This window comes from Peromyscus californicus, unplaced genomic scaffold (assembly GCF_007827085.1).
Source record: "Peromyscus californicus insignis strain IS unplaced genomic scaffold, ASM782708v3 Scaffold_15__1_contigs__length_86483966, whole genome shotgun sequence".
Lineage (NCBI taxonomy): Eukaryota > Metazoa > Chordata > Mammalia > Rodentia > Cricetidae > Peromyscus > Peromyscus californicus.
The window spans coordinates 1,118,372-1,131,906 of NW_026294447.1; the positions used below are offsets into that span (position 1 = coordinate 1,118,372).

The following is a 13,535-nucleotide window of genomic DNA, read 5'->3' on the forward strand; positions in this document are numbered from 1 at the left end:
GTGTTCTTACAGAGGACCTGAGTTCAGTTCCTAGCACCCAGGTTGGGAGGATCACAGCCACTCGTATTTCCAACTTCTGGGATCCAACACCTCTGGCCTCTGAGGGCACTTGTACTCACATGCATATACCCACCCACAGATACACACACATACACACACACACACACACACACACACACACACACACACACACAATTAAAAAAAAAAAGAAATCTTGATACTTTTATTTCTAATTTTTGGTGAATCAGAAGGCAGACAAAACTTTATTATTTTAAAAATTTAAACGTTATTACCAGTGAAGTTTTGTTATAATCAAATAAATAACTTTCAAACCCAAAGTACAAGTGATAAAATTGTTTATATTCCATGTTGGTACTTAAAACTCTGATTTCATAGTGCTTGTTGCTTTTTATATTTTTGCCTCTGTAATCTATTGCTAGATAAAAGCTATCCCTATAAAATGTTAATTATTCAAAATTCAGTCTTTAACCTTTGGCAGTAAGCTAAAGAAAACACGGCCAATAGTTAAGGATGTTTTAGCTTGCAAGAAATCTTGGGAAGCATCAACATTCAAGTAACAGAGGAAAGGGAGTGTAAATAAGCTTCATCAGAGATGGCCTGTAGTGCTAAGGGAAATAAACTCTAAGAGAAGTTCATGACAAAGGAGGAAACAGTTTTAAACATTACAGAAATGATAAACACCATGAGATGTTGAGTGGCAATGATGTCATTACTGACTTTCTCAATCATGGTTTTGCTTTTGCTCATTCATGTGGTCAGGCTAAATGGCAAAAAAAACCCCAAAAACCAAAAACCAAAAAAACAACTCTCTCAACCTAGTTCACAAAACATCAGTAGTTTTGATAAAATATATATCACAAAAGACAAGTAATTAAGGCAATATAAAATATTCAACAGTCAGGGGAAACACAGCATTTAAAACTTTATTTTGATCCTTTATCAGTCACTCTTAGAGAAATCAATTAAACGGCTCTCTGGGCTTTTGAAATGAATGTATTAATATTTTCTTTAACGTTCTCCAAAGCTTGCAGCCATGCTTCAAAGTACCAGAATAATTCTGCTTAAACTGGATAGCACCAGGCACAATATTTTGCTTAATATGCTTCTACACCTGGAGTTTCTTTTAGTTGTGTTTGTAAATTCATGCTAGTATGTACAGTGGAGGTTTAAAACTTAATTGCATATTAAAATGCACTGACTAAAATCCTTTAGTGTAAAAAATAAAAAAAATACTGCAATTCAGGTAATGCTGTTCGTCGTTTATGATTATAAACAAACTAGTTTTGTATAATATGAATACTGAAATCTAATGTGAATCTGGGCATGCTGCCTCTGGCAAACGGAGCAATCCTATTTGTATCACAACTGAGGTCAAACACATAGGGAAAATCTGAGACGCTGCTAAAGGAATGCAAAATGCAGTGTAGTTCGAGACCCGCTCACCTAAGTAACGAATATTTAAACGTTTGGACGTCTAAGGTGCTTAGGGCAGCGTTTAGCAACTATTCTTTCTTCCCCAGCATATCCCGCCTGCTACCCGGGCTTGGCATAGGTAAGGGTGGGCAGCCTCTAGCTCCCACGTGCTGAGCGAAGGGGGCCGTGAAGCACCCAGGAGCCTGCCTTCTTCCCTACGCCGGGGGCCGCGTTCTCAGGCCAATACTTGCGTTGGAGGTAGGCGCGGGGGCCACGTCTCAAGCGGAATGGGAGAAGGCCAGTGCGGCAGGCTTTTCTTCCTCGCGTGCCGGGACTGCAGCTCCGGGTACCCCAAAACTCGCCCCCGGGATGGCCAGGCGGGCGGCGCCTTGATTCTGCGTCATTAGAGGGAGGGGCTATTGCAGACGTCATCAATCCGGCACTTGCCAACATGGAAGGTGGAGATACTGCTGTTTCCGTGGCAGGCCGTGGGGCTCCGGGTTCCGCAGCTGTGGTCGTGACCGTGCGGGAGCTCCTTCAGGACGGTAAGGTGTAGGGCGCGGGCCGGGCCCGGGTCGTTGTGCTCTGCGCGGAGGCTGAGGGCTCCAGCGGTCGCTTTGCACAAAGTTTTCCAGTCTGGACGTGGCCACTCCCCTCCGCCCGGCCCCCTGGCGTCAGGGATTGTCCTGGTCCACTCGTTTCCCCGGGGGTGTGCTTCTTTCTTCCGGTGGGTGTCTAGGGGGCACCTGGTTTCTAATTGCTCGCGCTTGAACTCGGTTCTGACGCGCCCAGGGCTTCTTTTTAAGTTCCAGGACCCTGTACGCCATGGTCTGGGCTGACAGTCCCTGCCCAGTTCTTGACCTAAGAGTGTAGTATCTTCATCCAGAAGTGTAAACTCACCCTAGGTGACAAACCGACGCTTAAGGAAAGGGGTGGGGAGCTTGCAAAAGGGAAAACACCTGCGTTATATTCTTGGGCTGTGCAGGCGCCTCTTACAGTGTATTATCCATGTGTGTCAAAGTTAGATTTATTGGTGGTTTGGAGAGGAATTGTCCCAAGTAAGTTAGCTATATAACTTCATATGACTACTATTGTAGTCTTGAAGAATCCAGTTGTATTAATACTCAGTCTGAAAGGCGGAACAAAATTCAGATTGCAAAAGGTATTAAGCCCCTCCCACCCCCTCCTCCCCCATTCTTTCATGTATTAAAAGCATTTTCACTAATCACTTAAATTGATTCCGAGGTGTCGGGACACCCCACCACTTTTTTTTTGGTGGGGGGGATTGGGTCTCTCTACCTAGCCCTGCTGTTCTGGAACTGCCTTCCTAGTGCAAGGGGTCAAAGGCGTAGGCTACCACAAAAACCGGCAAAAGACAAGCAAACAAACAAACAAAAAACACCTCTTTATAATCCACAGAGCTGTGCATACAATAGGTTCGGAATTTTTTTTTATTAACTTGAAAACCACTCTAAGTGTGGCTTATAAAGGATCAAACTAATAAAGTTTTAAATTACTGTGTTTTCTCTGACTGTTGAATATTTTATATTGCCTTAATTATTTGTCTTTTTGTGGTGTGTATTTTGTCAAAACCAGTGATGTTTTCTGAACTAGGTTGGGGTGGATCCTTTAGAGTTTCTGCCTTTTTCGCCTTATCTTTGTGTCTTAATTGTAATTCAAATTTAACCAGATTTCAAACTCCTGAAATATATATAAAGTTTCCACTCTCAAATACCTTACCATGTAGAGCTATAAAGAAAGGTAGCTCCTGTAATAGTGTTGGAAGAGTATAGTACGATTGTGTGTACACAGCCAAACAGCAATACAGAGGATGATAGCAAGGGCTTAGAGTTTGGTTAGGGAGTGTCAATAATGCTTGTCCGGGTGTTGTTAGTTCTGAAGTGGAACTAAGACTGCCCACTTTATGTCCCTTGATGTCATATTCTAAACAATGAATATATGCTTCATAGGATACATTCCAAGAATTGTAACTAGATTTTGGATAGTAAATTGTTAATGTACACCCTATATTTTCCTACTTACAAAAATTCTCTTTGTCATCCTCCACAGTGATTATTTAAATCTACGTTTACTCTTTAAAAATCTCTTCTTTTAAACCCCTGGAATTTGTTAGATGTGAACTTTATTTTTTAATTGCTGTCCAGCCCTTGAGCTTATCCTAAACTTAAAATCATGCTTGCTTGCTTTTTTTTTTTCCTTTTTCAGTTTCAAATACAACAACGTAATGGCTCTACTTTCTCTTATGGACAGCCCCTCCTTTTGTGCTCTGGAGTTTATCCTTGTCTAGAACCCAAACACTCACACTCTTTAACCTTAAAGTCATGTTGCTAAGGTCCTGGTGGTTCTTGGGAGAGAAATCAGAACTTTTGGTTCTTATCCCATTTAAGTTTGTAAAGGGCTTGACTCCTGTCTTCAAATAACTCTCCTAATATGGTGTAGGGCTGTTCTTTTTTCCCTAAATTTGTAGGTGCTCTTCTCCAGTTTTCCTAGATGTACCTGAAAAATTGAGCGTTTTGCTCAGTAACTGATTCATTGTGTTCACTGTGTTGAAGATTTGCCTGAGGATAGGATAGATAAACTTGGTGAACACACAGACGCATAGTTGGAAAATTTGTGAGCAGTTTATTTGCCTCTAGTAAGAAGAAGATCATAAAAGAGAAAAATTATGTGATTTATTCCAGAATAGGAATCATCAAATGATCCAATAGCCATGTTCATCTTTTATTGTTCCTCTTTGGGAGATCATAGTTACAGTTGACCACTTCCCTTCAATTGTTATTTCTTTTGATTTAGTCATTCTTTCTGTCCCTCACACTCCAAGCAGTCTTCAGTATTTTCTTTATACAGCTTCCTAGGTTTTGGTGTCTTCCTGGGTTCTGAACCCATATTGTCCATTTCTATTTACTTTTTTCTTTTTTATTCTAAAATTTGTTTCTAAATCATCTAGAGTAAGCTGGGAAGTGAGAACCTCAATCGAGAAATTGCCTCCATTTGATTGATCTATGGACATATCTACCTGTGGGGCATTTCTCTCTCTCTCTCTCTCTCTCTCTCTCTCTCTCTCTCTCTCTCTCCCTCCCTCCCTCTCTTTCTCTCTCTCTCAACATAATTTCTTTATTGATTCATAGGGAATTTCACATTATGCACCCTAATTCTGTTCACCCCTAGTCCCCCCATATCCTCAACTCATCCCTGTAGTGTGCCCCCCAAGAAAGATGTAAAGAATCAAACCAAACTAAAACAAAGCAAACAAACAAATCAAAACCAAACCAAACCAAACCTCTTCCCTTCTCTGTCTTTCCTGCCTTTTCAATACCTCTTCATTCATCCTGGTAGCATTGGGGGCTTTTGTCCTATCAACTTTACTAGCAAATGTTCATTGCAATGAGTCATTGGTCTGATTCAAGGCCTCTGGTTTTTGGTGCACCATCATCACTGGATCCTCACCAAAATCCCTTTGGGATATCAGAGGCTGCCTTAAGTCATGGAAATCCTGTGAGTATTGTTCCACAGGACCAATCCTTTCACGAGCTCTAGAAGGTCCTAGATGGGTAGATGTTAGGGTGGGCCAACCCAAGGCCCAGCTGTGGGCCTGGATAGCAAAGCTGGTCAGTCTGGGCCACTGGGGTACCTTACCTCAGGTGAGGGGGCGGAGTTAACTCCCTTATGCCTATACCGTCTGGGTCAGTTCTCTCTTGCCTTTAGCAAGGTGTGGGGCCAGCTCTTCCTCGTGTGTGGGGATGGGGGTGAAGGGGGAGAAGGGGCAGCTTCTTTCTGCAGTGTCCAGCAAAAGCCAGGGCCAGCTTTCCCAGGACCAGTAAAGGGTAGGGCCGGCTCATGGCCCTCTGATTTCATCATGCATGGTTTCTATGGCCCCCTGAGGTGACATGGGCCACAGACATCAACACAGGCTCCATCTGCAACTAGACCATGGACCCAGACATGATCTTTGGCAGCAGTTGGATCTGGATGTCACTGTTGCCCCAGGTGGCAGTGCGGGCCACTCAATTGGGCATGTGTCCAGTGACAGCATGGCCCTTGGTCATTAACATGGCCCCAGACCTTTGCATGGCCTTGGATGCCAACAGGAGCCTCGGACATCAACATGGACCCTGGCCACAGAAGGGCCATAGACCCAGACATGGCCCTCAGCTGCAGCTCTGGCCTGGATGTCACCATCACATTGGGTAGCAGTGCAGGCTACTCAGATTCATATGGCACTTACTGCAGCATGGCCCTTGGATACCATCATGGACTCAGGTGGCTTACCTGACCCTGGGCATCTGCATGACTCTTGGTGGCAGCAGGAGCCATGAAGTCCACCCAGACCCTGGCTGCTATAGGGCTACAGACCCAGACATGGCCCTTGGCAGTAGCCTGGGCCTGGACAACATCATGGCCGAAGGTGGCAGCACAGGCCACCCAGATCTGTATAGCCCTGGCTGCAGTATGGCCCCCAGACTCAACAAGGCCATAGGTTGGGGCATTTTCTTAATTACTAGTTGATGCAGGAGGGTCCAGCTCACTCTGGGTGGTGCCATCCCTAGACAGGTGAGCATTAAATAAGAAAGGTAGCTGATAAAGCCCAGGGGAGCAAGCCATTAATTAGTGCTCCTTTATGGCTTCTGCTTCAGTTCCTACTTGCAGGTTCTTGCTTTGACTTCCTACCTTTGCTTTTCTTGATGATGGACAAGTTATCCTTACTTTTAAATTATTAAACTATATTTTTAGCTGCCTACTGGAATTCCTGTGTTGATAGTAAGCAACATATGAACAAATAGTACATATTTAGGAAAACATTAAGCACAGTAATTTTTTCCCTATTCTTGAGTCTTTTTTTCTGTCTGTCATCGTTACTACTTACTGTTGGTCATTTGACTTTAGTAGGTTGTGGAGCTCTTGGAGGAAGTTTGTTTCTCAACTTTCTATATTTAATGCCTTGGGAATCCAGCTTAATGCAGAATTGAATTCCTTTTATCAGATAAAGAATATTCCACCAATTAATTTGGTTTATTCTACCTAATCACCATTTCAGCTTATCAAGTCCTACCCATTATCATGTCCAAACATTTGCCAAATATGATACTTGCTTGACATTCTTAAGTGACACTCTCTTATTTGGATCTTCCTTATGTCACTTGGGCTGTTAACACAGTGCTGTGCTTTTGTGACCTCTCTGATTCTACTCCATGAGAAGATATGTTAGTAAACCAGTTTTCTTGGAAAATAAGAAAAGGCCTTGTTTTGTTAGTATTTGTGTATTTCATGGTATAAATACCCCTATCCTGGCTGGTTTAAAGGCACCTACATATATATAATACTGTTTGGCTCAAAGAACTCCTGAAAATGTTATAGTTTAGCTGCTAAAAGCTAGTGGATACTAACTCAAGTACACTGCTGTATGACAAATCCCATTTTAGTTATTCTCTGTTCCAGCTAGAATTATTGTTGTAGAATACAAAACTGATAGTGCTCTTGTTTGACTTTAGAACTATCAGTAGCATATAAGTTGAATAATTTGCACATCTTATAGGTATTTTATCAAACTGCCCTCCAGCCTTCCTTTGAAACTTCATCTTTACATTTTCTGCCTAATATATGATTCTGTCATCTAGTATTGCTAAAATTATTATTACCCTTGTAAAAACATGCCATTTTGACATTTTCTGGTGGTAAACTTTCTGTGTGGAATAACTGTTATAATTGTCTGGTAGGATTCTTAATTCTGAGAAAAACTTGGAAGCTGGAAGAAAATATAATTTTCAGAATTAGGGCCAAAGTAGTCATTCTGTTACTTCAGTTTGAGAGTAATTAGACTGTGAGAATAATTAAGACTTTTGCTCTTAGCACAGTGATACTTTCAGGCATATATAGAGTGCCTGCCGTTGTCTGGCCATGTTCAGGCCCTAGAGATGTGGTAGTAAACAGAACAAACAGCTTCCCTTGATGGAACATATAATGAATATAGACTAATAAAATACAGGCGAATCACAAGGAAGGAAAACACTGAATAAAAGATTAAAATCACAACTATCAACTCTAACCTTTATTCCAAGAAAGTGAGATTATTGCTAGGAACAATGCTTAAGGAAAACGACTACTGATAATATTTATTGCTTCCTGTATCTCTACTCAGTGCATAAATAGTGTTATAAAAATTGAATCTAAATTATGAATAGAAATAGGCAAACACAAACTTACAGATAGTATTGAAATTTAAGACTTAAAGGTAAAATAAATAGATATAAAAATTGTATTAAAATGGACTGGAAAAAGAAATGATGTGTTTTTAAATATATGCATACATATATCTGTCTATCTATCTATCTATCTGTCTGTCTATCTATCTATCTATGAAATCCATAAATCCTCTATCTATCTATCTATCTATCTATCTATCTATCTATCTATCTATGAAATCCATAAATCCTTAAATGAAAAACCAAAAAGAAAAACAAAACAAAACAACAACAAGGCGGGCGGCAGTGACACACGCCTTTGATCCCAGCACTTGGGAGGCAGAGCCAGGAGGATCTCTGTGAGTTCGAGGCCAGCCTGGTCTACAGAGTGAGATCCAGGACAGGCACCAAAACTACCCGGAGAAACCTTGTCTCGAAAACCAAAAAAAAAAAAAACCAAACCAGACCAAACCAAAAAAAACCCCCACACACACCAACAAAAAAGAAACAGAGAGATTCAGACCTCTGGACTCTGCATCTATACTTTCTGCATTGGAATCCCAGATAGTAACAATGGACAAGTTGCATGACTTATCTGCACCTGTGAAGTGGGCAAATGATGTTTTCCCACATATCAGGACTGTGGGGTTGAAGGAGTCAGTACTTGGATTTAGAGCCCCACCTAATCCATAGTATTCTCTCAAGAGTATTATCTTTTCTGTCTGCTGCTGCCTGCTCCAATTCATCCACTTTGTTCTAGGTAGCTTCTACAACAGTTCCTAGTGCATAGAAGGTCTCAAAGCATGTAAATTATGATATGATTATAATTGATCTATTGTTTAATAACTGATATAATACAGAGTTGATAAGTTTTCTGTTTTCCCTCCTAGACTGTTATAGTGACTTTTTAAATGAAGACTTTGATGTAAAAGCTTATACTTCTCAATCTATTCATCAAGCTGTAATTGCTGAGCAACTAGCAAAACTTGCCCAAGGGATCAGTCAGTTGGATAAAGAACTACACCTACAGGTAAGGTCAGTCTTCTGGGTCATAGAGACTATTCAGCAGAAAGTGACAGTTTATCCCTTTGTCATCTCATCATTGTAAAACCAAATGTGTATTTCCATAAACAAATGCTTAACTTACCAGCATCACTTAATTACATTTTTGTGATGTCTTCTGTAAACTACTTTTTATTAGTTGAAAACATATTGACCCACCTTTCTGGAATCATTTGCTTTCTGTTTATTACTTGAATTATTTATTATTATTATTATTAGTTTACAGTGAATGTTTTGGGCAAAAAAAGACACCTTTGATAATGATAACAGAAAATGGAATGGAATTTTGGAAGTAGAATAATTTGAATAAGTAGTATTGGAATGTTGCATAGGAAGTGTTTCTACCTTGTTAAGTACAAAGTATAACATTTGCTGAAATTATAGAAACTCAATAAATGTTGTGATAGTTAGAGCACATATAAGCATTAGGAGATAAGTCCCCAAGCTTAGGTGTGCTGTTACAATTGACTTTTTTTTTAAAAAGATTTATTTATTTATTATGTATACAGTGTTCTGTCTGCATGTATCCCTGCAGGCCAGAAGAGGGCACCAGATTTCATTACAGATAGTTGTGCGCCACCATGTGGTTGCTGGGAATTGAACTCAGGACCTTTGGAAGAGCAAGCAGTGCTCTTAACCATTGAGCCATCTCTCCAGCCCCTACAATTGACTTTCTTAACCACTGCATTTCTTTGAGTCTTTAAAAAAAAAAAATATATCGCTGGGCGGTGGTGGCGCACTCCTTTAATCCCAGCACTCGGGAGGCAGAGCCAGGCGGATCTCTGTGAGTTCGAGGCCAGCCTGGGCTACCAAGTGAGTTCCAGGAAAGGCGCAAAGCTACACAGAGAAACCCTGTCTCGAAAAACCAAAAAAAAAAAAAAAAAAAAAAAATATATATATATATATATCCTTTAGTGACTAAGGAGATATTGCTATAGATAAACTTAAAGGTTCCTTCTTCTATAATTGATAACTTTTGTAGGCTTGTTCTATGATCTACTTCTTTGTTAGTTGGTTTGTTTTGTAGCACTGGAAACTGACACAGGGATTTACACATGCCAGGCAAGCACCTACCAACTGAGCTATATCCCCAGGTCTCCAAATACTCACATTGCTTTTCGTCTGAGTAGTTATGGAAGAAATACTTAGATGAATAATAAGTGTGTAAATAGATGATCTGTTTACCGGAAAATCTACATCTATCATATCATGAGACATATTCATTGAACTTTTTGTATCTAAGTTTCTTTATTAATGAAAAGAACAGCTTAGAAGGATTGAGATGACTTATAAGGTCACTTGAACTTTAAAATTCTGATTACATGTTTAAAATACAAATATTTAGAAGACACTTAATGTCAGGCTGTGGATTAGAGAAATGAGAACATATGCCTTGATTCTCCAAGGACTCCAAGGATTAGTGACAGATACAGACAGAAATAACTGTCAAGTGAAGCATGTTTTACATAGAAAGGTACAGGGTGTTTTTACAGGAGCAGAGGAGAATGTCTTTAAACTCTGCAGAGTTTCAGGGGATACGTTTTTGCAAGAGACCTGAAATTTTGTATCACTTGTATACTTGGTATATTTCTCATTTCATGCAGTATTTCTTTGGTAGGAATTGATGAGAATTTTAAATTAACACTCCTTAGGAGGACAAGTTATATATATATATAGATATATATATCTATATATATATCTATACCTATAGCTATAGATATAGATATGTGAGATTAAAGTTTCTGAGTTCTAGTATGAGGCTGAACCTACTACAATTTTTTTCAGAAGCAAAATTTAGATAATGCTAGCTAAATAAAAGAATGCAATTAAATAATTGAAGCATCAGTGACATGATTAAAGTTCTAAGAGTTATTATCTGTTGTAGCTTAACACACGAACTAGAATTGACAGTAGGTATTGAAAGCAGAAAGGTAGCTAGCAGATAGTTGTCTGTGGAGTTGTTGGTGACCAGAAGGGGTTGAACTGAAGGAAGTAGAGTTGCAGGACAGAGTGTTGTCTCCTGGGTTACTGCTAACATTTTGATTGTGACTAAATACTGGAATAATCAATATGGTTTCCTTAAGTGTTTGTGAATCTGCAGGTTACTGTTTACTAGCTGAAACAAACAGGAAAGTAGCTTTCTGTGTTACAGCTCTGAAGGGAAAGGTAGGCTGGCAGTTGGAAACTGAGGAATACATACAGTTCTGAAGGGAAAGGTATTCCAATATAAGTATTATAGCTCTGTTCCAGCCAGGAAGGTTTTCGCTAGCAAAGTGCTACAGTCCTTGCTCCAGGAAAGGTTTCCCTAATCAAAGTGTGACAACTCTGCTCCAGCAGGGAGGGTTTCCTGAGCGAGGCTGTCACAGCTCTGTTGCGCTCCTCTCAGGAGAAGTATTACAGCTCTGCTCAGCTTCCCCAGAGTAACAACTCTGCTCTGGCAAGGGAAAGTGTCCCCAGCCAAAGTGTTACAGTTCTTCTCTGCTAAGGAAAAGTTTCCCCATGGATGTCTAGCAGTTTTGTTCCACTCCAGCGAAAGCCCTTATGGCTCTGCTCTGCTCCAGTGAAAGTTATTATAGCTCTGTCTGCTCTGTTCCACTCCAGCAAATGGAAAGTCATTACAATAAACCTCACTCAAGAGAGTTATTGGGAGGAAAGAATCCAGGAGAGTGGCTGCCTCTGCCAGGGTGGAAAAAGGCAGCTCCAAACTGAACAGCCCCAAACTGATTTATATAGAGTTTCTTAGGGGTGGAGCTTTCCAGAGTGAAGATTTTTCAGGGTAGGAGTGTTGCTGGAGAGCTTCTCTCCAGGTCCCACCAAGCCCCGCAGTCCCACAACCCACGTATAAAATAATCACTCAGACATTTATATTACTTATAAACTGTATGGCCATGGCAGGCTTCTTGTTATCTACTTCTTTTATCTTCACTTGATCTTAGCCAAAAGGCCGAGAAGCAATTACTTCTTTTATCTTAAATTAACCCATTACTATTAATCTATAAGTTGCCACGTGGCTCGTGGCTTACCGGTACCTTACATCTTGCTTGTCATGGCAGTGGCTGGCAGGTCTCTCCCACTCAGCCTTTCACTTTCCAGAATTCTCCTGTCTCCTTGTCCTGCATATACTTCCTGCCTGGCCACTGGCCAATCAGTATTTTATTTATATAGAGCAATATCCACAGCAAGGAATTGGTAGGATCTCAAGTCCTGAGCTTGGGAGAAGCTCATAGATTGGTTGGATTTTGTGTTCTGGGATTGGTTGGTTTTCATGCTCAGGGATTGGTTAGATTTCAAGTCCTGAATTAGTTAGTGACAGTGTATATTTCCTTGGCTCTGGTCTCAGGGCCAGGGTGTTCTTTCACTGGCCTTTTTGACCCTACAGGGTTTATATAGGATTTCTTGGGGGAGAAGGCACAGAGCTTTCCAGGGTGGAGATTTCCGTGGGTGGGATTTCAAGTTCTGAACTTGGGCTTTTTACTCTGTAGGACAAGGGCAGGGTCTGGGCATTAGGACAGTTAGTGTTCTGTGTTTGGGACCTGATAGTTGGATGTCCTCAGGGAAGGGCCTGGCCACTCCGCACCCAAGGGACTTACACTTTCACCTTTCTTTCTTCTTCTACATCTTTCAGAAAGTGATCTGATTAGCAGCAAGGAGTGTGTGAAAAGTAATTTTTAGTTTTTCAGCCTTTTCAAAGTGTCATGAGAGATAAAGGAGAATAGAAAATTATTCTTCTTAAGACAGATACATTGATGATCACATCAATAATCTGGAGAAAATTCAGTCTTCTGGTGGCAACACATCTTAGTTACTTTTCTATTGCTGTGACAAAACACCATGACCAAGGAAAGCAATTGATAATAGAAAGCATTTAATTTGGTGCTCATGGTTCCAGAGGGCTAAGAGTCTGTGACCATCATGGCGGGGAGCATGGCAGCAGGCTATAGTAGGGCATGGCATTGGAGCAGTAGCTGAGAGCTTACATCTGCTTCACAAGCATTAGGCAGAAAGCTAACTGGGAATTGTGTGGGCTTTTGAAACCTCAAAGCCCACCCCTAGTGACACACCTCCTCCAACAAGGCTATACCCCCTAATCCTTCCCCAACAGTTCCACTAATTGGGAACTGTAGTTGGAAGGTTTCTTCATCTCCCCCCACACCCCATGGTCCAGACAAATCTCTCACCTGTGGTCCTGCAACCACTCAGACCCAAATAAACACATAAAACACACAGAGGCTTATATTATTTACAAAATGTATGGCCTAATGGCTCAGGCTTCTTCGCTATTCAGCTCTTATGTCTTAAATTAACCCATTTCTATTAATCTGTGTTTTGCCACATGATCCATGGCTTACCGGTCTGCTGGCATGCTGTTCCTTGAGCAGCAGGCTGGTGTCTCTCCCTCCTCTCCTTTCTTCTTCCTGTCTCTCTGCTTGTATTTCCTGCCTGCCTCTAAGCCGCTTTACCATAGGCGAATACAGCTTTATTTATCAACAAATCAGAGCAACACATATTTACAGCATACAGAAAGACATCCCATAGCAGGGAACTAAGCATTCAAATATATGAACCTATAAGGGTCATTCTCATTCAAACCGCCATGCAACTTTAGTGATAAAAGGCAGAATCAATGTAATACTTACATGAGGTGGCATGATAGGAAAAGACTTGATAGAACAAATTTTATATTTAAAATAGTACAAAATGAAGGATAAAGGAGGTTATAGAATGACAGTGATTTCCAGAAGAGACCAAAGTGAAGGCACCCATGAATGATTCTTTGGTGATAAGGAACTTTAGTACTCAGGCTAGATGGAGAGCTTTCTTACACTGAGAAAGGATGCA

At 40.8% G+C, this 13,535-nt stretch overlaps 1 protein-coding gene across 1 annotated transcript in view; it reads left to right on the plus strand.

The window, feature by feature from the left end:
- Positions 1-1,847: 1,847 nt before the first annotated feature.
- Cog5 (component of oligomeric golgi complex 5) overlaps positions 1,848-13,535 on the plus strand; it is a 328,259-nt gene continuing 316,571 nt past the window's right edge. The window contains exons 1-2 of the mRNA XM_052738280.1: positions 1,848-1,979; positions 8,525-8,664. Coding sequence (XP_052594240.1) covers positions 1,886-1,979; positions 8,525-8,664 — 234 coding nt within the window. The 5' untranslated portion in view covers positions 1,848-1,885. The remainder of the gene's footprint in view (positions 1,980-8,524; positions 8,665-13,535) is intronic.